The sequence below is a fragment of the Pungitius pungitius genome, chromosome 15 (assembly GCF_949316345.1).
Source record: "Pungitius pungitius chromosome 15, fPunPun2.1, whole genome shotgun sequence".
NCBI classification, from domain to species: Eukaryota; Metazoa; Chordata; class Actinopteri; order Perciformes; family Gasterosteidae; genus Pungitius; species Pungitius pungitius.
The window spans coordinates 6,192,832-6,217,240 of NC_084914.1; the positions used below are offsets into that span (position 1 = coordinate 6,192,832).

A 24,409-nucleotide genomic window follows, 5' to 3' on the forward strand; every position below is an offset into this window, starting at 1 on the left:
TGAAGATAATACAGGCTGAATAATCCCACCCCTGCAACATTATTCAGCTTTTTTGAGGCGTCGTTGGTAGAAAAGAAAAAAAAATGACGAGGCCTGGGGAGTTTGTATTATTCCAATATATAAATAAACCCTGAGATTACAAGGAAATAACATAATAAACATATTTTATGTTAAAGTTACATATTTATTAAATATATGGAGGTTATTAAAGTAAACCAATGTCAGCGAATGAAAAGGATTTCTTAAGTCTCTTGTTATTATTCACATTTCTTTTACCTGTAATGGCTCTTTACCATGGTACTACGCCACAGCAGAACCTTTTGTAGTAGTTTGTGACAAACAGAAACGCGTGGTGTGGTTCTTTCATGGCCGCGAGGCAGCCTGTGTGCCCACTTAGGTCTGTGGGTACTTAGCAATGCTGCCTGCAAGTCCTGCTTCACGCGTTAAAGCTGATGAAGTCGGGGCACCATTGATCCGGGAGCGGAATTGATAAGGCCAGAGGGAGTCCTGGTCACACACACCGTTCTGGCCGCATGCCCTCGGCATTTTGCAGTGGACTTTGTGTGGATTTCCCGATCTCGGATAGGCCGAGGTAAAAGAGCACGTGTTAGAAGGTGTAGAATCTGTCACCTGGAGGAGATGCATTTTATTCTTTTTGCTCACAAATAACCTGACTAAACAAATGATTTCTGATATTGTAATGGGTTTCTTTGTGTGCCTCAGTGTTGCATGATGATTGTAATTGTTGGTGTGGCTGTTTTCAGCTTCAGTGTGGCCTCTCTCTCTCTCTCTCTCTCTCTCTCTCTCTCTCCTTACTGCATGCAACCCTGGATCCACTGACTCTACTCAGCCGCCATACTCGTGACTCAGCTCACGACCCCCTACATCCGCATCGCCCCAGCGGCCGGTGACAACCAACTAACAGGTCAGATCTGCAGCTTTCTGCCCCATCTCTGACCATCTCAGATATTCTGTCCTCCTCGGGGTGCCGCCCACCACGACTGTAATGCGGCGTCAATAATAACGATTCCCCCCCCCCCCCCCCCCCCCCCCCGGATAAACAAACAAGTGGCGCATGGCATCCGTGTGGTTTTTCTTTGATTTGCATTGAATCAGTGTGATTAAATCCAATAGTGTCTTTCATCCTCTCCGCATTGCTGGACATGAAAGACTGGTTTGAGGTGTGATTGTCATTTGATGTGTCATTGTTGGAGGTTTTTGAAAGGAGTTAATCCCCTTCCATGAATATTTCTCATTATTTTTGGGGAGATTTCAGTGTTGGTCGCTGTAAACACACAAAAGGGATGCTGAAATGCTCGTCCTGAAGATCCTAAAGAGTGCAGCGTCTGACTATTGAAATTCTGCTCAGTTTCCTGCGCAAGAGTCTCAAATTCTCTCCGGCTAGAACGGACAAATATTGACTTGTAGCAGCGGACGTGCGGCACTCACAGCTCAAATGGGGACTTGACACTGACAGCCCATGTGTAAGATTAGCCTGTAACAATATATTGGGACATGGTCTACTCCAGTCGTCTAGACATAATTGTTAATATGTCACCAGTCCTCTTCACAGCGCCGCCTTAAAAAGCCGATGTCTAAATGCAGGCCGGGGCTGTTGATAACAACACACCGGAGCAGAACAATATGTCACCACCAGCCCAGGATAGATATTTACCTTTTTTGATAAGCCAGAGAAAATGGCACCGCGGAGGAGCGCAGGAAGCCCGGTGCGGCAGATTGGACTGACATAACAATTTGTCATTCTAAATTTCCCCCCTGTGTGTGACAGGGAATAGTGGCGTTGTTCAGGTGGACAGTTGTCCTTCCGCTTACTTCGAGTGCTTCTTATCACTTTCCCAGGGAGCATATGCTGTTAAAACAAAAAGACCCCCCCCCCCCGACCCCCCTCCCCCTCCTTGTGTCTCTTGTTGCTGGCTATCTCCTGCGCGAGCAGATATTTAATGTTTTGGTTATTTCAGGCTTTTTTTTTGTAATCTTCTTGGGTATTATCTTTTCCGCCGTGCATCCTACTTTTTTTTTTTTTACAGCCCAGCAGCCATTCGCCCCAAACATGATTAACCAAGGGTAAAGATGGTTCACTCTTATCTCTCCCGCTGCAGCTTGATGCACAGAGAGCCCATGTCCACTAAGGACGGAGCTAAAGGTGGAGCTTTAGGGAGTCACTTACTTTCCGAATAAAGAGTACTCTGAGAAAATTGTTTGTCGGCATTAACGCTCCACAGAGTGCCGGGGTATTGATTAATCAAACTCCGTCCTGCGCACAGTCGCATCAATGAGAGGCCAAACTAAAATATGTAAGCATGGACGTGCACTCTGGGCTGTTTGTTGAATGGCGAAGGGGTCGTTCGTTTCACAGTCTTGGACCTTCGCGCCTTCTTTGTTGGATCTCAATGCATTGCGATGTTTTTTTTTTTCCTCTCAGGAGCGGCCACTCACAAGCCTGACGCCGTGGAGCCAGAGAAACAGACGGACCACACGGTTAAGATTGCCGGGGTCATCGCTGGCATCCTCCTCTTCGTCATTATCTTTTTAGGACTGGTACTCCTCATGAAGAAAAGGTAAGCTTTTTTTTTGTTTACCCGATGAACTTCTACTTTGTGGATGAGGTGGAACTTAGCGGCAGAGCACTCACATGTAGGAAGTTTCTGTTTCATCATTTTTGGATATTTCTCCCCCCAAACGGTAGTATTGTCAGCGTCATACTAAATAATTCATTTGATTATGTTGATACGCCCCATTAGGGGCTGTTTACAACCATGAGATATAGTGTGCCATGAAAAATTAATCCGTTTCCACGGCACCCTCAAACAAATGCGCAGCGCTTCAATGGCGCTGGAATGGGAGTAGAAGAGCTGTTTTTTTCTGCGGCCCGTGGTATTGAGAAGCGGGAGGGAGATGAGAAAGAAAAGATGATGAAAAAGGCTCAGAAGGGAAAGAAAGATGACCACGTAGCTGAAGGCTGTTTAAATTCGCCCTGGACCCCATGCTGGAGGGAAGGTCCTCTGTACATACCCCCAGCAAATCAAGGAAGCTAAAGCTCAGCAAAGAATGACCCCCTTTAGTCCACAGCAGGCCTTGAAATAAGATGTCTTTAATGCCTTAAATGTGTAGAGTGTGAAAACATATTGTGTATTACCTTTACTTTACTGTTCCTTCCCCTTTTAATGTTAGACAGCGCGTGGTAAATTACAGCTCAGTATAGTAGAGGGAGGACGCATGGTTGTGTGATAATATAATCACTAGGATCCATGTTTGTTTTTGACAGTAGGAGAAGATTCTACCTCTGAAATTGTCTGTGTAGCACAGTGATCAGTGGGTAGATGTGAAAATCAGCACCGAGTAATGGAATTGTTTTCAATTAGCCTTAATCAAACCAAAGATGGAGGTGACTTCATTGGTTGGATTTTGTGTAATCCACTGTTACCAATGGGGAATTGAGTTGTGTTTAGACATTCAAAGCACTCATTTAGTTTACGACCCCGGAGGTCAGATATGGTAATTTCTACAGGGCCATAAGAAGACGTGTGCGTAAAAAAGGGGTGTTTTTGGTTGTCTCTGATTTACCAGCATACGCCGTAGACCAGCTCAATGTCAACACGATTAGAGAAGTTTCAACTTTATTGTAGGTAGGCCCCCCCCCCCGTCCCGTCCCGCCCCCGTGCCCCCCGTCCCCTTGCAAAGCATGACATGACTCCAAGCGATCACCTTTGCCCTCATGATCACTAGTTTACCTCCACATATGCCACCATATCTGATTTTGTTCATTTCTACTCTTTTTTCAAACATTAATATATTTTTACTTTTTTCTTTCCTTTCCATTCCATCCCCCTCCCCTCCTCCACTGCTTAAATCCTACCACCACCCCACTCGGCAGAAGAACCTATCACTCCTACACTTACTACCTGTAAGTAACCACTTTGTGTAATGTTAGTGCCATGCTTCTCACCCACACGCACGCTGTTTCCCGTGCATGCAAAGGGCCATGTCATCATCCTCCTGTTCAGAGCTATTACAGAGGCCCGACTGTAATCTCTGCCGGAGGAAGCGGAGGACGCCACCCCGTATGCATCTCCGCATGACGAGCGCATCATAGTGTATGTCACATTGGCACGACTTCCGACGAAAATCGCGAATGCTACACCAACCCCCCCCCCCCCCCCACCCCCACCCCCACCCCCCCCACGACATAAATCCGCCACTGAAATGTTAGCGTGAACATTAGTTCTGCTAGACCTTTAAGGAGTTTGTTTATCAAATGTTAAACTGCCTTAATGATTGTACGGCTGCCAAAATCGTCTCGTCAACGGGAGGAAAAAAGAAAGAAAATCGATGCAGGAGCTGCTGCATTTTTTCTGAGTGTGAATTTTTCATTCGCCTCCAATGATTTCAGCTCTGTTGACTTGTCAAAGTTTGAGTTTTTTTTAAGTGCCTTTCATAGCCAATCTATGCTTTGGAACCTCAATGAGCTAGTTCAAATAGTTCTATCCATGCACTCAATAGCCGTGTTGGATTGACCACATTCATGAAACGAAATGAAAGCATGAGCTAACATGTTGATTTTACCAATTTGGCTCCATGTGCATGTGATACTTTCTGTTTTTTTTTTTCTCTTCCCCATACCCTCATTCTGTCATCAAACCATCTCGTGCTTTTCTTTCCTTTTCTTTTCTCCAGCATGTTTTTTTGGGGGTTATTGTCCATGCATCCCATTGATTCCACGGTGATGGTGGAGTTGTGTCTTTAGCTGACGTTGAGGGCGTTTGCTTCACTGTTCGAAACGAGCTGCTGTGATCACAGAATAACCTCCTTTCTATTGAGTTGTCTCCGACATCACGAAACAAGTGGCGTAGCGCCGCTGCATTCGCTCCTATTAGAGCCCGATAACTCCCAAGTCCCACCCCCGAATGGTAAAGAAGCTTATTTCCGCCGCTCTGTCGTCACCGCTGTAGCTCACAGACTTCCTCTGTGCGCTCTTTGTGATGGATGCCGACTAATCTGTCTCGAGATGGCTGCGATCAGAGGAGAGAACGGGGGGCTGCCTCACATCAAAGGACATCTCAGAATGCACCTGGAGATAATACGACTCTGAATACCCTGGGTGTCACTCGTGTTAGATCACAGCTGACTTGAATGGTAGGCCTCAGTGACTTGGAGGAGCGGCGCCATCAGAGCTGAGCACAAACATTGACTGAGCTAAGCAGGTTGTCAGTGACACAATCAAAGTATCAGTTTTGTTATTTTAAGTGTCGCACGCAAATAGTTTTCTGAGGTAATTGGTCATTTGCATTAAGATGAAAGTCTACAAGTTAATTCATTATTTTCAGGCGGGTTTTGGTAATGATTCAGAAAATGATTATTCTGGTTGAAGAACACAGTGCCTTAAAGAAGAGTTGCTTTTGAGGCGTATGGGCTTTGATTGACAGGTTTTACGTTAGCAAATTGGATATTCCGGCTCAACACACCTAACAGGATGTGTTTGAGTATCGCGTACCTTTCAAAAATGACTACGTGTGACTACAGCAGCATCGGGTCGACGTTTTTTCTACAGTCTCATGGGGCAAAATGAATTGGGGGTTTTACCGTTGAGATGTTAGAAGGCTGCTAATTTTGAGAGTGCTCTCTAAAGATAAGATAACAACATGATATACAGTTAAATAAAGAGTAATGATCCCCCCCACTGTAATGATCCCCATGTGCCATGACAGCAGCAAGAGGGAGTAGGTAGTTAAACTTGCTTAAATGAAATAGAACCTCGGATTCCAGAATTTCTGTGACATGTGATATTGTCCTTTGGGCCACTTCTGTAATGGAAAAATATAAACTTTTCACATGCCTGGAAATAATTACACTGTAATAATTAAAAATATATAAATTACGTCAATAAACCATATTTTTCACTGAATATTCCTATTTCCAATGCAATTGTCAAATGGCACACCGCCAGGAAAGTGAATGAATAATACCGCGTTAGCACTAACTGTTCAGCGTACAGATTGTGTTCAACAATAGGCCCGAGCCACCCAGTCTTTACTTTAACAGGTGATAACATTTTGCATTATGAGCAACTGACGCTGGAAATGCTGCAGTGAGCAAGAATATACCAATTAGTAACACTGCACCGCCGCCATCCTCCTCCCATCTTTCCATCTTCTCTTTATATCTGTCTCTGTTCTGTCAGTCATTCGCAGGCAGGTGGAAGCATTTGAAGTTTAGGAGAGCGTAGAACCATGTTAGCAAATCTGAAAGATGATTCACGCCTCGAGGTGTTGAGGCAGGAGCTGGTGTTTAGTCCCTTTCCCCCTAAGGTTACCGCTCCTAGGGTATCCAAGGTCAGCTCGTAAACAAATGTAACCAAAGTGTTGCATGAGCCCAAAGTTTATTTCGACAAATCAATTATAGACTGCTTTCTAAATACGCTCCCCTGTGCAGCGTTCATCTGCGGTTCTGATGCCAGCCTTCTTGCCAGCCACCAGATTACAACACCTCTATGATTGATGAACCCCATTAATGCTCTCATGCATTCATCAAAGTCCTTTAAAGGCATGAGAACATCCTGGCGGTTGCCAAAATATGCACTTTCGGTACATTGCCAAATGTGGCCGCGGGGGGGCCAGCTCCCAAACGCATGAGCATCAGTCCCAGCGCTCATTCGGGATGCAGTTACATGTGTGATCAAATAAACGGCCGCCCTTTAATCAGGTGGCCGCAGAGGCGGCTGGGCCTGCTGCTGCTGCTGCTGCTGGGGACAGGAGAGAGAGATCAATGGCAGAGGGCAAGGTGTCCGATTGGGTCTTTATTCCCACGAGTGTTGGATCCATCCATCAAGCAGCGGCGGCGTTTAAATAGAAGCCCCGTCCCGTGCTCCCCGAACCACCGGCGTGCGACACGACTGTGAAGACATCTTCCGTGTGTTATCCGATATATTATTCCCATCACGTGGACTAATTCCGTGGTGGAAAACCGAAAGGAAAAACATTGGACATATTTGTATTACACTGAAAGATACAGATGGAGGTTTGACGGTGCTGTTCACAAGGCAACGTATCTTCATTCCATCGGCCACTTCACTGCTTTGCTTCACTCGCCCTGCTCTTCCAGCATCGTGTTCAGTCACAGCTGGCAGCTGTTTTCTGCAAAAAGCTTTAGGCCCTTTTTGGGCCAATTGGGGGCAGTGGAAGCAAGTTGATGATACAACCTGGCCTTTTAAGTGAATACTGCAAACATCCAGCAGATGTGTTTGTGGCCACCTGGCCGATGCAAATCCAATAGTCACAGTGGTTTTTAATCACGATCGACTCCCAGTCAGAAATTGTCGGTCCGCGGTTCCAGAAGGACGGCGGTTATCTACAACCGTGCTGTAACGCGAGCCGCAAAGTGTGATTACATACATTAAATGTACACGTCTGTACAAAATATTTACTCGTGATGCTAGCCTTCAATATTGGTGAAATGCTCGATGGTTCCTTCTGTTTTACTGTATCAGCCTATAAGAGAATATTGAATTCAGGAGAGCGCACTTTTGTCTGGCAGGTGGTCACTAAATCTCTAAAGTTATGATGAGTTATAATGCAGCGGCACTGTTGGTAAACAAACCCCTACGTCACTTTTCGTACCCTAATTCAACTAAGTATTCCGATGATGTATCAAGAGGAGAAGACATTGCCCTAAATAGTTTCCATTTCACTGCAAACACACGCGGTCACAGAAATCATCATTCACGAGAGGCCTACCAGGCGCACCATGTTTAACAGAATGGTCTCAGGGCAAACACCTTCATTAAACCTTACAAGCCCAACATGCAGCAAAGAATCACATTAATTGGTACAAGCGTTGCAGAGTTTTGCACCGACGAGCGCTGAATGTTGATGAGGAAGGGGAGGGAGGAAGAGCGGCAGGACGGGGGGATGTCATGCATAGAATGATGAGGCTTCGTTCACAGAGCATCTGTCGGTCATAGATTGACACTACGCTGCGGCGCACAGTGGCTGTCGTCATCTTCTCACCCAGCTACATGTAACGCGTATTGGAATAACACAGGCGGGGCCATTGCCATTGAGGGAGAGATCCGGATTGCAATAAATGACTATTGTTAGAGAAAATAAAATGTATATTTGAATACATGCAGTTTGAATAATTAAATCAACATCAGACATTTGAGTGAGAATTGCAACTGACAAATGGTCTTTCATTTCAGAGACATCTTAGGGGGCCTGATGTGTCGTTTAAAGGGTCTCTGTAGAATGTAGAACTAATTACTCCACAACTACAACTTTACCAACCCAATTGTGCTAAATATGGTAAAGATAACCTTTCAAATGTCAAATAATTTAGCCCCCCCACACATCTTTTTAATGTCACACTTCAAAGCTCTTCATGTTTATTAAAAAAGGAAAAGGAATGATTATTGTAGTTGTACTCCTCCAATGCTATTTTTGTGATTAAATAGGGGGCTTTTATTTAAGACAAAAAATAGACTTTGGATCAATTGATCATTCTGCCTCCATGAATGGAGTTTGCGTTCATATTCTTTGTAAATTTGTATAAAAAGTAAAAAAAGTGAAGATTGACCTCGCGGAAAAATGTGTCAAAGATGGAGACAAGTTTGAAACGAGGCACAGTGCAAACAACCGCTGAAATGCCCCCACTGGGCGAATCAAAGACGCTTCTGTTGCCCCTCCCAGCTGCGTGTCAGTCATCTAACACGCACACACACACACACGCACACATGCACTGCGGATGTGTGCGGATCGTCTAATGAAGCCTTCTTTGTCCCAATGTCACAAGGTTTGGGCGGCTCCAGCGCCGAAATGAGGCCCACCATGCTGAGCTCGAGGTTTTGAAGCTCTTGTTTCAGAAGTTGCTGCAGCATCACCTCCCACAGAACAGAGATTCTGTGCAACAAAAAAAAAAAAACCCCGCGCGGACACACAATTCACGCTGCTTCCTTTTTGTTGCAGCTGAAGTCATGGAGTTAGGAGCTCTGCTCACTTAGATCCTAGACGTGCCGTGTCTGTCGTGTGCAGAGCTTCAGAAGGTCCCTCTAATGAGAGTTGCCTAACACAGTCACCTGCGGTGTTTGCCTCGGTCCTTGCTTCCCCAAACACCTCCGCCATCCGTCTGTCTGTCTGTCTGTCTGTCCCCCCCACCCCCCCCATCCCCAACCCCCTTCAAATGCACATTCGCTCCTGTAAAAAAATAAAATAGAAATGTGCCATTTTATTGTTGTGAGCAATCAGTCCAATGCGTTTTTTTTTTAGTTTTTAGTTTGTTTTTTTTCGGATCTCTCTCGTGCGGCTTCACGCTAACTACCAGGGGATATGACAAATGGTCACATTCATCAAGATGCACAAACACTCCACTGTACACTTCCTCCTATTATCTCTGTCAGCACATCAGACCCTGTATTATAGTCGTCTATCATTAAATTCCTACCTCTTACAAATGAGGAAAGAATGGCATGCCAATTAATCTTCATCTAACACCCACGGCTCCTTGCAAACATCCCAGCATTGCTGGTGCTTGCTGTCGTTTTGGCAGCGGCGCGTCTGTGCAGCCTCGTTTTTTCCCCGGCGCTTTTTTTCTTCAGCTGTTACACGGTCGAGGAAAGCGGCAAATCTGAGTCCTAGCAGAGGCAGAAATAAGAATAGTGATACAATATTAAAAGCTGGGCTTTAATAGTCTTCCCCATGAGTTCACGCCGTGCCGAGTGCTTCCTAACATCGCCCCGGGCCCTCCCCTCCTCACTCCTCCCTGTTACAATATGAAGCAAAGAGACACCATTTCCATATTGTTCTCCGCTCTAATTGCAGATTAAAGACAAAAAAAAAAAGTGAGTCCTGCAGATGAAAACGTCACTACTTTGTCACTACTTGCATCCACTATTAGTCTCACGTCGCGGCCTTCAGAGCAAATGACTCTTCCGAGGCAGCGGGGGCCCGTTGCCATATGGCACCAGACAGCGTCAAAATTGAATAAACAGAGGAGCTTTTGCGAAAACAACGCAGCGGGAGCGCATCGTTAGACCGCAGTTGTCCGTGAGAGCGACTGCGATTCAGATAGGGAGAGGGGTCACACCGGGGGAAACAAAGTGCGAGGATCAGTGTGAGGGCTGCCATAGTTAATTCTTACACCCCCCACGCCCCCCTCCCCCCACCGAGCAGCCTCAGACGTCAGATACGGATGCGGCTTACAGTACGTCCCCGCTCAAGCTGTTTGCCGTTTTTCTGTTGTTAAACTACTGTGGAATTTTGTGGGTTTAACTCCTCCGAGGGATAATGTCATGCATTATTTATCAGCATGGGGACTCTATCTGTGGGAGGGCAGGGTACGCTTCGCAGTCGGGGTTTTACTCAGGACCCTTTTGCAAAAGTTTGGAAAAATAGATGGAAAGTGTTCTGACTAAATCTCGAGGTTTAACAAACATTTGACTTTTCTGTTTGTTTGCATCTTTATTCAGTGATTTGCAGACGTTGAACTGTGGGAGCTAATGTTTTTAGTCCAACTTTTTCTTAAGGGCAACTATGGTTATTTTCCTAAAATCCAGGCATGTTATTCCTGTTGTCTGATACGGTCAAACAAATTTAATAAACAAGTCTCTCAAAAAAAGCAAAAAAGCACTGACAGCACCTGGCGGAGTAAATAGGTATAATTTCTCTTTCAGAACAGAGAACACCATAAATATACCTCATTTATATTTTAAAAAAAGCAAATATTTTGAGGGTCTCAGTCGTTGTCTTTCTTGGCGTTTTTAAAAGTTTGAGACGTATTTCTCTGGTCTCCGGCTTTGAGAGAGAGAAGCTTGTGTCACAGAGACAACATTACAATTCTTAAATCAAGTGGCGCTCAACCTCAAACGAAACCATAAGAGTAGATTCTATGTTTTGTACTCGAAAACAACACACGCACACACGTACTCACACCAGAACAATGAAAATATTCTGTGTGCGTGACCCTTGGATGTGTGTTTTGATCCGATAGAAACAACAGGCCTGGTCCCAAGACTCGAAACTGTCATATGAGGCAGAAGCAGCAAACAGTTCATGAATAAAGATAATAATGTGATCTCGGTGATAAGGTAAAGTCTGGAATCGGGAACCAGGACCGAGTAGATGTGAGCACGGCAGCTGCTTTTAAATAAGTAGAGTCCATCTGTGCCACGTTTGTGCACACGTGTGTGTGTGTGTGTGTGTAAGAGAGAGCTTCTTTTTCTGTGTGTTTTCACTCCGTACAAAATGTTTTAAATGCTGTTTGATCAGGAGCAGATTGCTCAAAGGCTCCTGCATATCAACCCAAAGTAGGTCAATAAAAGCAGGTTGACTGTTTCAGTTCACCATTCACAACTCTTAACTTCCGCCCCCAAATACTATAGCTAATTTTAAATCATCAGGGCCCCTGATGTATTTGGGTTAGGGTGTCACATTGTTATATTGCACTCCCTGAAAAAGCATCTGGAGCCTAATAAAGCCTAATAGGACCACAACCCGGGGCCACATTAGCTCAGCCATCTCATTACACCCATGAGTCATTGCTTCCACCGTCATATCGGATCAATTCGAGTCTAGTCATGGCTGCGTTTGTCTGATTTGTAGTTTTCATTTCTCCCCCCCCCCCCCCCCCCCACACACCTCCCCCTCTCAAGGAAATTGGCCAAGAAGCGCAAGGAGACACTGAACAGCACCCGCCAGGAGATGACCGTGATGGTCAACTCCATGGACAAGAGCTACACAGAGCAGGGCACCAACTGCGACGAGGCGCTGTCCTTCATGGACACGCACAGCCACACGCTGAACACCCGCAGCGAGTGCGCGCTCACGCTCAACGGGCGCAGCGAGTGCGCGCTCACCCTCAACGGGCGCAGCGAGTGCGCGCTCACGCTCAACGGGCGCAGCGAGTGCGCGCTCCCTCTCAGCGGGCGAGGTAAGACGAACCCGCATCAGCCCACCTGCCTGTCTTTTACAGTCCCACGCGCACACACGCGCGCGCGCACACGCACACGCGCACCGAGCATGGTGGAAGCAATTTGTTTGGTTTGGTCAGGTGAGAAGGAAATCCGGCTTGACTGCACAGGAAATAATTACACGGGGGGGACAAGCTAGATATGTGAGTCTTGGTCCTCTTCCAAAGTGAACTGGGGATTTAAGCACATGTTCAGGGGGAGGGGGGAGGGGCATTCGATTCTTATTTGCAGTGTGAAAATGTAAAGATTTGCTTATAAATCAGGATCGGAATCTTATCTGTTTTGACTCTCGCTACAAAGAAATCTCAGAATTGTGGAACAATAGGTCTCAAAAGTCTTTGTGAGACCATATCATTTTCTTTTTTTTATATGATTAAGGTGCCCCGCTTTGTAGTTTTTCCAAAACCAATTGCATAAATTAGTGTTAAATGGATTTTTAATGATGAACAGTCCCCCCATGCTTCTTTGTTTCTTCTGTTTTTGCCTTGTTCAAACAGAGACTCTATTCAGCCAGTGCAAATGATTTGACAGTAATTGTGTAGTTTTTGGAAATCTACCCTTGTTACCAGTGTTACTGTTAGCCAATAGGGAACCAACTTATTCATAAGAGTTGAATATAATTCACTTCCATTTGACAAAAAAGACTATGTTATGAGTTTGAGAAAGATCTTGATCTTGTTCTGTTTTTTTCTTCACAGGCCTCAGGGTTCGGTTGTACCCTTTTTACATATTCCCTTTAAATATCTTTAGTTTCTTTAATTATTTTTGTTAAATGAACTAAAAGTAAACTAAAGTCAGCAAAATTAATAATTTACTTTTAGGAAATCGCTGATACCAGCACTAGTTATATCCCTGTGTTAGAAGCCTGTAGGAAGTTTTGCATTGCGATCAATAATCAACTTGACCTCAAAGCTTTGAGACGTCTGTTAAACTCAAGGCGGAAAAACCCGACACGCAGTTGATGTGCCTTTGTTTGACGATAAACTATTAATTGTGTCTGTCCCAGGTTAAAGTTAATACTGTGCTGATGGACAGCTCAGCCGTCTGCACCCAGGGCTTGACCTGGCATAATCCCAGTCAAAACCGTCAGATTAAAACTCCACAGCAGCTTCTGTCCCCAAACCCCTGCAGGGGATGAGCCCCAAAGATGCTCTGACCTTGATTAACTGTCTGTTAGCATGGATTTTCAAAATCTGGCCCTCTGTCTGCCCGGGCAAATGATTTAAATGCATTACTTTTGACGCTGCCTATCAGTGTAATGCCTTCAACACTGTACCTAACGCTCCTCATGACCTTACATGGCTGTCAATCGTGTCATTTGGGCTGAAAGACCTTAGTGCTGAACACACCGCCCTGATAACCCACACCCTGTTAGCATGGGGGCTGTCTGTACTGCATGAGGAGTCCTTAGCCTGTTAGGAGAGGAGATGACAAACATTTACTGCATTGCCCTACTTCGGTGCATAAATAATACACATGGTTGGAAACTAAGTACATTTACTGAAGTATGTATATACTTCCAGTGTACTTTACCATTTCCTTTCAATTCTTTGCACATTTTAGAAGGAAAATACTGCACCTATTTTCGGCTAAAGTTGCTATGCATCTTTACATAAAAATCATACTGTTAAATATGGTCTGTAAATGGTACAAATATGTATTTAGCCATGCACAGTTAGTGTAAACTAGCAGAATTTGAGTGCTGTGTATTGGCGATTACGTACCATTTCAAGTAAAAAGTTTTAAAAAATGGAATCTGTTTTTAACATTAACACACAGCACTAACCCTTTTTTAAAATTGCGGTATTGCTATTTCATGTGAGGCCGAAAGTTTTGAATTTCTAAATCCATAAACAAAGCGATGTGAGACGATTTATTTCTTTGTGTTCTGTTCTTCTCTCTTTTTTTTTTCTGGGCTAGCTGGATCGTCCCCCTCTTCCTTCACACTGCCCAAGGCCAACACCCTCAGCACTTCCATCCCCACCAGCTCCTACTACCAAGGTAAACACACTGCATTTCCTCTACACTGATCCCGTAGGTCAACGCACCGCTGGTTACTGTAGAGGCAGTGAAACCAGAAGTGTGCGACACGATAACCTTCAGAAGTGTTTGGGTGAGTCAATTAGTGGCAACATTTGCAAACTAGTAATACTTAGTTTTATGTTCATGGTAAGACTTATTTTTATGTAATTGGCATTCTAATACAGTAATGGGTGGTATGAATATATTGAAATGCTTTAAAAATTAGAGGACAATTTCACAAATGAGAAGGTAGATAAATTGACTTTTATTACACGCCGCTACATCTGTGGTGTTTTACATCAATTTGCCGAGATGTAATTCAGATGTTCTATCATGACTTCAATTTCTCCCAATAATGTGCATAATTATATGTCTTATGTAATCAGATCACAGCTCATTGATTAGGTGCAGTAAAGGGCAGCTAGATTTATAGTCAACTAAACGTAGTGTGTAACTAGCTTTTCCTGGAAATATGATTAACTTTTTTAATGTTATGCTCCTTATGAACCCAAACAATCAGGTTTTTTTTCATTGTTCATTTTTGTGGGTTTATTTTATCTTTCATTTACTGCATCTCTCCTTCCCCCTCCGACTTCTGCCCTTGTTGGGTGTACGTGCAGATCCCTTTGTGCCAACTGCCATCTTAGGTGAGACACATTTTCTTTTCACCACTCCTGTTGATTATCGCTACGTTCTTCTACGTTAAAGAATATTACAGTGCTTTACATTCATAAAACGGTTGTTTGAGAGACTTACCTGCGAGGACACAAAAAGCGCAGATTTTGCTTTTTTCCCCTCATTTTTGTTTTGGTTGGCTCTTTTACTAAAGACGGCTTCCTCACCCTCATACCTGCCTGCTGCATACCTCCCCCCCCCTGACCACTACCGCCCCCCCCCCTTCCCTCTTACTCATCCTCCCCCTCCTCTTCCTCTCCCTCCTTTGTCAAACGAGGGGCTCTCCTGTGCTGAGGCTGGCTTCACTCCATCCCATCCGCATTGCGTGTCGTGCGTGTGATGTCACATACATGTTTGACCTCTCATATGCATGGACAGACATGTGGACTGGATGTGGAGGAGTGTCCAAGAGTGTGTGGGGGTGGGGGGGGGGGGGGGAGGGGGTCGGCAGGGGGGGTTGTGGGGAGGGAGGGGGGGTTACAGTTTGCTGAAAGGGCATAGCAGCTGCACTGAGAAACGAACGGATATTATAAGCAGTGTGAGAAGGAGACCCCACTCAGGCCCCACTCACCAAAAAGTCTCAAAGAGCGGGACGCGTTCGGTCTGAGCATCTAAAGTCTTTAGATTAGTCGCAGCGCCTCCCCTCCCTCCCCTCTCTCCTCACTACGCATTTAACTCCCCTCCCTGCCTCCGAAACAACAACCTTTTCTATTATTCTTTTTAATGTCGCTCCCCATGCCTTTTGGCTATAACTGCTACTGACCTACTTGGTTTTGTTTTTGTTTTTGCCAGTGTTTATAAAAAAAAAAAAAAAAAAGAAAAGTATTTGGTTCTCCTGTTAATTATTACCGCCTTTTTGTCGAACATGCACATCAGCCCAAAGTGCAGCATCTCAAACAAGCAGCTGCTTTCTTATACCAAAGCAGCACATAATGTAGCGACTAAGTGGGGCACCAGAACTGCAATAATGTAATACTCAAGACCTCAAAAAAAGATGCAATAAGCAACTACTCTCAGCTCCCCCACAAACACGCTAAGTGAGGGCCCGTTCTTTCTTTCTTTTTTTTTCTTCCCGTGACAGCAACTTATAGCAGTGTCTTACATCATTGCTGGTATGACAGCTGCTTATGTTAGTTTCACATTTAATGAAGCGTGAAACAATTAACATGATATTGTCGCAGCCAGAAAAGGTTACATGCTTTCAGTTGTGACATATTCAGTCAAAGCATTGTCTCATCGGTTGAGGTTAATGATCAAAACTGATTGGATCTTTGAGGATTCGTAATGGATTTTTTTTTTTGCACACTCCTTTAAAAAAAAAAAAGAAAAAAAAAGAAATTAAAAAACTGATTTGGAATTAATGCAGGTGCCACCATGAGCACATGCAAATATAATTATAGTAATTAGAGAAAGAAATCCCAAATGTCAGAATCCTCAAAAAAAAAAAAAAATGCAAGTCAATTATAGCTTACGACCAGTATTTCACCATTATTTTCTCCCTTGAAATCCATGACTTCCTTGTTTTGTTCTTTTACTTTTGTCTTGCACTGTTGAAATTGCCCCATCCATCCACTCAACATCTCCCCCCCCCCACCCCCCCCCCCCGACTAGGCTTTCTACCCAGGCAGTTTGGACTGAGAAGGCATGTGATCTCGCCCTGTAGCGTAGCTCTAAAACACTCTACTGTAACAGGTTCTCATGCTGTATTGTTGCTTATCCCCTCTCTCCTCTCTCTCTCTCCTCCTCTCTTTCTCTCTACATACGTAACCTCTTATTTATCTGCTATCTAAAAAAGTGCCCATTAATGGTAAGTTTTCCCAAGCGGGCCCTGGGTTTTGGGGAAGGAGGTGGTGATTGTACTCAGACAGCCAGCCAAAAGTGAGAGGCTGCTTCTGACATGGACATTACGACATGTATTGCATGACAAGTGGACATGTTAGCATCTCACCACGCTCCACGCCATGCAACCAAAGCCGCCATTAGCCTAGCATGGTCAAAGTACGTACAGTGGCCCATGGCAGCATCACCCCGTGCATTTTCCTCCCATCTCCGTCTCCCTCCTGTTTATTATTATTTTTTCTTCAGCTTTGATTTTTTTTTTTTTTTTTTTTTTTTTACATTTTTCGGGGGACAAACGGGGGCGGGAGCAGGGGTTTGGACTCTCGCTGTGTCTGTGTGATGCTTCTGACGGTGCCTGCTGCAACACGCTCACTGTGGCCCGCCGCACCCACTCACATCCTCCTCCTCCTCCTCCTCCTCCACCATGTTTCTGGGCACCCTCCATCGTCCGCTGTACGTGCTACACTGAAAGGGCCTCGTATATTAACGGCTATACACTGTCTGACAGCCGGCCTTTAATATTACATAGTGTCCAGCCACACACTGAGACAGATGGACCTGAACCTTCCCACCACATGACTCATCCTATTACTCAATGATGTTGTGTTGTTGTGACCATCCATAACAAACAGATTACTAGTTGAGAGTCGTTTGTCAATCTGGAGGGTGGTGACATAATGCTTAACAGTAAATGAGCTAACGGGCCATCTGCTGATGTTGAACTATTGTAACTGGGATATGAAATGTTCGAAGAGGGACAACACCTAAGCAACCAAACTCTACTTATATGCTTTTAACTCGTAAAATGCAACTGCCATTTCCTGCTTCAGGCATTATGTCACCCGCACGCATCCGATTCTGATCGCACCGATTCATCGTGCAAGGCTGGCTCAAACCTCCCGCTGGTGTTTTTGTGTCCAACAGACGAGAGCCAGAACATGGGCAGCGACACCAGCAGCCTGGTGCAGTCGCACACTCACTCGCTGAGGAAGCGGGAGCCAGCGGACGCTCCGTACCAGACGGGTCAGCTGCACCCGGCCATCCGCGTGGCCGACCTCCTCCAGCACATCACCCAGATGAAGTGCGCCGAGGGCTACGGCTTCAAGGAGGAGTACGAGGTGGGACGCGGCGCAGCCGTCAACCCCCCCCTCCACCCCCCCCATGCTGTAAAGGTTGAAAACACAAATGAAGCCTGGTGATTGGCTCGTGGCTTCTCCACAGAACGTCTCGGAGTGGAGATGTTCATGGGGCCAATGCGAGGCTTTATCTGTGTGCTGTGGTCGTGGGGTCCAGCGTCTCTTCGTGTCTCCGTCTCCCTCTTTCTCTCTCTGTCTCTTTCTCCCTGCTTTGCGCAACTGTTTTGTTTCTCCCCCGGATGCCCTTTTCCCCCCATGAATTGTTAATGTGCTCCGTCGTGTTTACAGTGCGATTCGTTTTTTGCCGTTCGTCTGTTCCTTGTTGTTTGCAGCGAGCGCCGCGTTCCCCCCCCCAACCCTCCCCCGCCCCCCCGCCCCTCCGGGACTCGGCTGTAGGCCGACGTGAAATACAAACCGCCCCGCCCCTTTGTGTTCACGCACACACACACACACACAAAAGTGCAGCCTAGCTGTCCGCTTGCTGCTCTCTTAAGGATCTTTGTCACACTGCAGCATATCCTAATCTGACACCGAAAAAACAAAAGATTTTGCCCCAGACGAGCATCACTCCCATTTCCTCTCATTAGTGCAGGAGGCTTGGCAGGGCTTGGCGGCCCTCCAGCCTCCTCTCCATCCCTCAGCACCGCAGCAGCCGGCCCCGTCTCACCCTGATGGCGTGCTGCAAACAGACTGGCTTCAAGCTACACTTTCAAACGGACGCCTTTTGAAACATCTCATCTGTATCACTCGGGTCTTTTTCCAACACTGACCCTTTTTACAGATAGTATTGAAACCCTTTTTCTTACACCTTCATCTTCTGTTTTCTTTACTGCCTTCTCCGATCCCACCTTCTCCTTTGTAACTTGCATCATATCCCTTTCTTCAACCACTGAATGTATTCCCTTTACTTGTATTCCCTTTACGTGCTTCATCTCTTTTTCAGTCATTTTCTTATTAACTTCTTTATTCTTTCCCTGCTTTCCACTTCCTCACATCGTCTCACTCCCTGCTAAACTCTTATGATGTGAAGGGCCAGATTTATCTGTAATTAACTCCCCACTTCCCCCCTTATGGCTTCACAACTAAATAATGCAGCCTCCCAATGCTACCTGCAGCATCAGATCATTGAAGGGCCGGAGTGCTTTTGGGCTGCCTTCCGGGCCTCATCCATTATGGATAAAGGTGTTTCGGGTTCACGCAGACGGCATGGCGTGGACGCATAACAGTCGATCGCAAAGGAGGCAACGCCGCCGCGGCCAATTGTACCCCCCCCCCTTTCCCCCGCGGTCACCTGTCTGTCCTCGGCCCCCCCCCGGGATACTTAACGCGTGCAATGGCGCTCATTCTCACTTGGCTGCAGAGATTCATTTGTATGTTGTGTTCCGCTGCTGTCTGCCCTCTTCATTTCAATCCGTCTCAAGGTCAATGCCCTTTTTAACCGTTTATCGTTGGTGATGAGATTGGAGCCCAGTGCACCTCTAAACCTGTTGACTTACACTGTACTATATCTCTCTCTGACCCATGCTTCTTGTTATTCTGTACCTTAACTTTGGATCAGATAAACGAGGTAAGCCAATACTTTTGGTTATTTGTGAGTTGTTGTTTTTTTAAACTTGTAGTTGATATCACAAATTTGAAGGGTGGATGGTGCTTCTTGGCTATTTTTAAGTCTCACGATTTGGATCTAGTCTGAAAAGGGCATTTACCAACAACAGAAGTTATGCAAAACGATCCAAGCATTTGATAGTTCGTAGGTGATACGTTGTGTGAAATGCTAACTTTTCTTTTTTTTGAATGTAAAATATTTACAATGTCACTTGTCAATTGTTTTTTTATGATCGGAATCTTAACTCATAAATGCTCCATAACCTTGTTCTAATACTTATTTATAAAGCTTGTTCAAAGCATACCACTCCGATAATAAAAAGAGAAAAAAGAATGTTCTATTTTGGAAGATAAAATAAACCCTGGTAGCAATTGCAGACATTGTAGAAGTTAATTACAAATTCATTAGTTTGATACATTATTACGTAGCCAAACCCACCAAATCCCAAAGTTAATATACAATTTAGAGAAAACAGATGATATGGCTTGTAATTGGAAAAGCCGATGAAAAGTGGATACTGCACGTTTCACACTTAATGTTATGAATACTTTGTGAAAGGTTTATGAAGCAATCTTTGACATAAACTGCATCAAAGTATTTGCATGTCCAAATTCTTCTGCACGTCGACGTAAATGTTGGAGTGTGTGAAACGCCGGGGGAAAAGAAGTTGTGTCTGCTGTATAAATGTTTCTCCGCTTGTGTTTATGGGAACGCGCCAACCACAAATGATCACTAGTCCATTTTCTCCTTTTCTCACACATTAAATTATGAATTCAGAAGCAACTCACAAAACAATTCTGCTTCTTTTTATTTTCACCATTTTCATTATGTTTGAACTTTTGCTTTCCCATTGTGTTTCTTTTTTTGTCAAGTGCTCGTGTTGTTGCTGTACTTTCTCAAGGAGTTTCCCAGTATTGATTATTTGCAGAAAAAGTTCTTCACTCACTTTAAGTGGTTATTGTCCAAGCAAGGCTGCTACTGTGCTACAGCCGGTAGCCTGTAATTGAAAACACACCAATTTGGATCTGGGCCAATGGGAATAATTTAAAGGTTGGTGGAAAAACTACCTGCAAAATGCACTGAAATGAAGAACCACACCAACCTTAACTGCAAAATAGTTTTTACAGGTGGAGCACCAGTTTCGGAGGACTCCCAGTCGGGGTATAGAGCCACTTAATTGAAAGCTTTCATATAATCTCTACCTTGTGGGACAATACTTTATCCACGTAATTTATTTCTTCATGAATTCAGCCTCCAAACAGCCTGAGGAACGAGACAATAGCAGCTGAGACAGGCAGCCTCACTCAGTTTAAGCAAGAACTATTACACAGCCGGCAGGTTTCAAGATGATTTGTCTTCAGATGCTCGACGTTAGACCTTTATCCCTCAGAGTGACGGAGCTTACTCGAGACATACTACCACAGAAGGAGAGGCCTAAATAATCCATCTCTGAGGCGAGCTTCCATCTTCACTGGAAGGATGGCACACGTTTTTTAGCATATTAAAGCTGTTCCTCGGTGAAACCACTGATCCTCTGCACTTAATATAGGAATGTGTCCTTGTGTGCCATCATCCCGAAGGCCTTTATTTGCGAGACAAACGGCCTCCCTGCCTGCCGTTCAGCCCGGGAGATGAATAAGACTATCAAGCCGTGGAACACTGACGATTGAAGACAATGCCTCCTTCTTCTCTCACGCCAAATGCAAATACCAATAAATGCTTCTGAATCTCTACTCTCAGGCAGTCTGCGTTCCAAAGTATCAGCCGACGATCTTAAAGCCACACCAACAACGAAGTTTTTTTGTTTTTTTTTGTCGCCAGCCCCACCCGCCGCTGCCGAAACAGCGGTGGACTGGCAGCGGAGACGTATTTTCATAATTTGGCTTAATTGTGCCTGGTGTGCCATCAGAATGGAAATCTCCCCTGCGAGAGATGATAAATATTTCATGAGGCGTAATCTGAGCGGCGCGGTTCTGATCTGCAGACGATGAGCTGGCTTTATTTTTTCCCGGTGACAAACTGATAGAGTCCCTCAGAAGAGGCAGGCAGGCGGGCGGGCAGATGCCGCAGAGGGGAAAAGGTTTCAGCGCGACACCCGCCGCTTCTGCCCTAATGGCGCCGGCCGTTTGACACAGCCGTCCGGGATCCACCACACTCTCCGTGTTTCATGTCTAATAATGATGTGGATACATCTCTCCCCGTGTCGTCCTTTCTATTGCCAATGTTCCCTTTCCCGTTTCTTTTTTTCTTTTCTTTTTTTTTTTGTGTGGAGCTGAAAGAGGAAGAGTGTGTTCTTTAGCCTGGTTATCATTTAGAGTGCTCACACATGACACCATATTTCATCTCCGCCTTCTCTGTTCTCTGTTTTCTGTCTTTTCAGAGCTTTTTTGAAGGACAGTCTGCGCCATGGGACTCTGCCAAGAAGGATGAGAACCGCATGAAGAACCGATATGGGAATATCATCGCATGTGTGTACAAAGCACCTCCTGAGCACTCATGAATTTTTCTGTGTGCCGCTCCCATTCTTCTGGCTGATTTATTGGCCAGGCTTGTGACTCTGGATAACTATAAGCTGCTCAAACAGAGTTTTATTATCAGCCAACGAGAGCAGCTTTGACCTTTCCAATCTACTTTTATATTCATCTTTCTGCAGCGTCGTTTCAGTTATGAGAAATAGGCCGCTCAGCCTCATGGCACAGGACATGTCTCTGCAATGTTTAGAGATATGTTGAATTTGATTTCACAATACATTTATTGCCTATCCAGACATAAGACATTTTGCCAATTACTACTGATTGGACAGTTCCTTTTCACCTTGTTCAACCAAAAAAACATACATCCACAACAAATTACATTTCTTTATCGATGAACACAATATAGAGTCAAAGTGTCTGACTATAAATGCATGTTCTTATTTGAATTTATAGTATTGTGTTATTATAGTGTCTGAATGATGTTCTCACTGCTGATCTTATTAACCATTAATTGGAGGTTTTCCATCGAACACATTTCAAACAGCTACATTCAGCTTAAATCATACTTTTGGCTCCTAATGCCATGTGCAAACAGCAGCAATGAGAGCAACTTAATTGTGTTGGCAGTACAAGCTCAGTCACATGACACTAGCCACGTTGCATTTCTACCACTCTGTTTTCATTTGTGCCACAGCATGACGCCCCGTCGAGTCGCTCCTCAATCATCACTTCCTGTTCCTCCCTTTTACTCTTTGTCCCTCTCGCGCTTTTCTTCTCCTGATGCCCTCGTTAATGTGATTAATTCATCGCTGGTTCCTCTCCGCCTCTCTTCCAGATGATCACTCCCGTGTCAGGCTGCAGACCCTGGAGGGGGAACAGAGCTCTGATTACATTAATGCAAATTACGTTGATGTAAGTACACACACCAGCCAGTGCCACCAACGCAAAGGTCACTGCGCCTCCTCTCGGGGAGAGAGAGGGCGCTGGTGTCGTCGTTGTGGGGGGCCTGAGGGACAAAGCAGCCCCTGCTGCCTGTCCATCACAAACGCACACACACACACACACACACACGGCCTTTAAATTCAACTTTAGAGGGCTGCTGTATCACTTTTTGTTGGATATATTAAGAGGAATGAAGATCAGAGGCTGACAGCGCTGGGAGAGAATAAAGGCAAACCAGCACACACGGGATACTGGGGTTATAGTTACGGACTTTGCTTTGAACAACTGCATCAACACATCATAAAAAAAATAAAACTGAGAAGAGGAGGAGGAGAATCCATTCATGAGTAAGAAGCAAAGTTTTAATGATGGATAAAAGTGAAAAATGGATAGGAGATACACAAAGAGAGCTTAACATACTGCCTTTAACGTCACAAATTGAATTGCATATTCAGAAATGGGCCTAGAATGAATCCAAACTATCTATGTATAACTATGACATGTATAACTACTCTGCTGGATACAGTCAACTTCTTTCCATTTAGTGAAATACTCTAATGTTTGGTAATTCGTCTTTGCTTTCCCCAAAAGACAATATTGCTGTCACAAAAAATGATAAATGTGTGCATTTTTGGATTTGCAAAAGTTTAGACAACTGTTGGTCTCGTTTAGTCGATCGTCATGGTTACATGCTCTACACATTTACTTGGGCTTGTGTGCATTTTCTATGTAGATTGAGCATTTTCGATGTTCACTATAGCACTTAAACGCTTAAATGTTTTGGACCTTTCCAGTGTCAAAGTCTTAAGCCACATCTGCTCACGCACAACAATGTCACCTTCCTGCAGGGTTTGCCGATGCAAGCGTTCGCCATGTGACATCTCAGTTGTTGCCGCTGGTCATTTTAAACATTTTTAAATAGTGACCAGTGCTGGTCTTAAGAATAATGTAAACTTAATCTGCGTCACGTCCACGTTGGGAGGCTGCCTCCTTCTCGGCGGTTAGAGCGAGAAACCCGCGACGCACAGACGAATGAGTCAAAGCCGTAGCCGTCTGCAGAGGTTATTTCACAAGTCTTACCACAGGAGAGTACTTACATGCACTCCAGTGACTAAGCATACCTCCCACAGTAAGTAAAAGTCATTAAAAAGTGGCGTGAGACATGTCAAAAACAGATCCAACCCACTTAACTCGCACAACATAGAACCTCCTGATCTGACCTGATTTGCTGCTGATAGCAGTGTTAATAGCAGGATGTGACCAATCACAGCGGCTCACTTTGAGCAGACGCATCCGCTTCGTGTGTAATGCCCCGGCGATGTACCTGACTCTCTAAGTGGCTTTCTGCTCGGGAGAGAACTCTCCCTTCGTCTCCCATCTTCTCTTCCCCCACCCCTCTAATGTGGTAATTTGTAATCTCTTGTTACGCCTTCAAACATAAATTCATAATGCAAGGTGTGCCGCGGCAAATGCAGACGGCTTAAATTATTTACCTTTCCCACTATTCAGTTTACGGACCATTATGCCTCGAAAGGGGCGCTGCGGAGAGGACTCTCACAATGGAGAGGGCCCCATTATAAGATAAGAATACACGCATATTAAAGAGGGCTCTTATTGAAAAGGATTTGCACTGCACTGCCGGCTTCATTGAAAAAGTACTTAGTAGAAATGAAGGCAGATGGGTAATGATGTTTTTGCTCTTCGGAAAGCTTTTTAACCCATCTAGAAGCTTGTCCTC

General features: G+C 44.9%; 1 protein-coding gene across 6 annotated transcripts in view; it reads left to right on the top strand.

The window, feature by feature from the left end:
* Positions 1 to 24,409, top strand: part of LOC119208995 (receptor-type tyrosine-protein phosphatase mu-like) — a 126,470-nt gene that overhangs the window by 80,906 nt on the left and 21,155 nt on the right. For 3 of the 6 annotated variants that reach the window (XM_062557570.1, XM_037457871.2, XM_062557571.1), the window contains exons 14-23: positions 851 to 925; positions 2,444 to 2,579; positions 3,896 to 3,925; positions 11,660 to 11,937; positions 13,898 to 13,978; positions 14,620 to 14,646; positions 16,470 to 16,481; positions 17,438 to 17,631; positions 21,636 to 21,723; positions 22,565 to 22,641. In XM_062557570.1, the coding sequence (XP_062413554.1) occupies positions 851 to 925; positions 2,444 to 2,579; positions 3,896 to 3,925; positions 11,660 to 11,937; positions 13,898 to 13,978; positions 14,620 to 14,646; positions 16,470 to 16,481; positions 17,438 to 17,631; positions 21,636 to 21,723; positions 22,565 to 22,641 (998 nt within the window). The remainder of the gene's footprint in view (positions 1 to 850; positions 926 to 2,443; positions 2,580 to 3,895; positions 3,926 to 11,659; positions 11,938 to 13,897; positions 13,979 to 14,619; positions 14,647 to 16,469; positions 16,482 to 17,437; positions 17,632 to 21,635; positions 21,724 to 22,564; positions 22,642 to 24,409) is intronic. The other 3 variants (XM_037457875.2, XM_037457878.2, XM_037457877.2) reach the window with 3 other exon arrangements.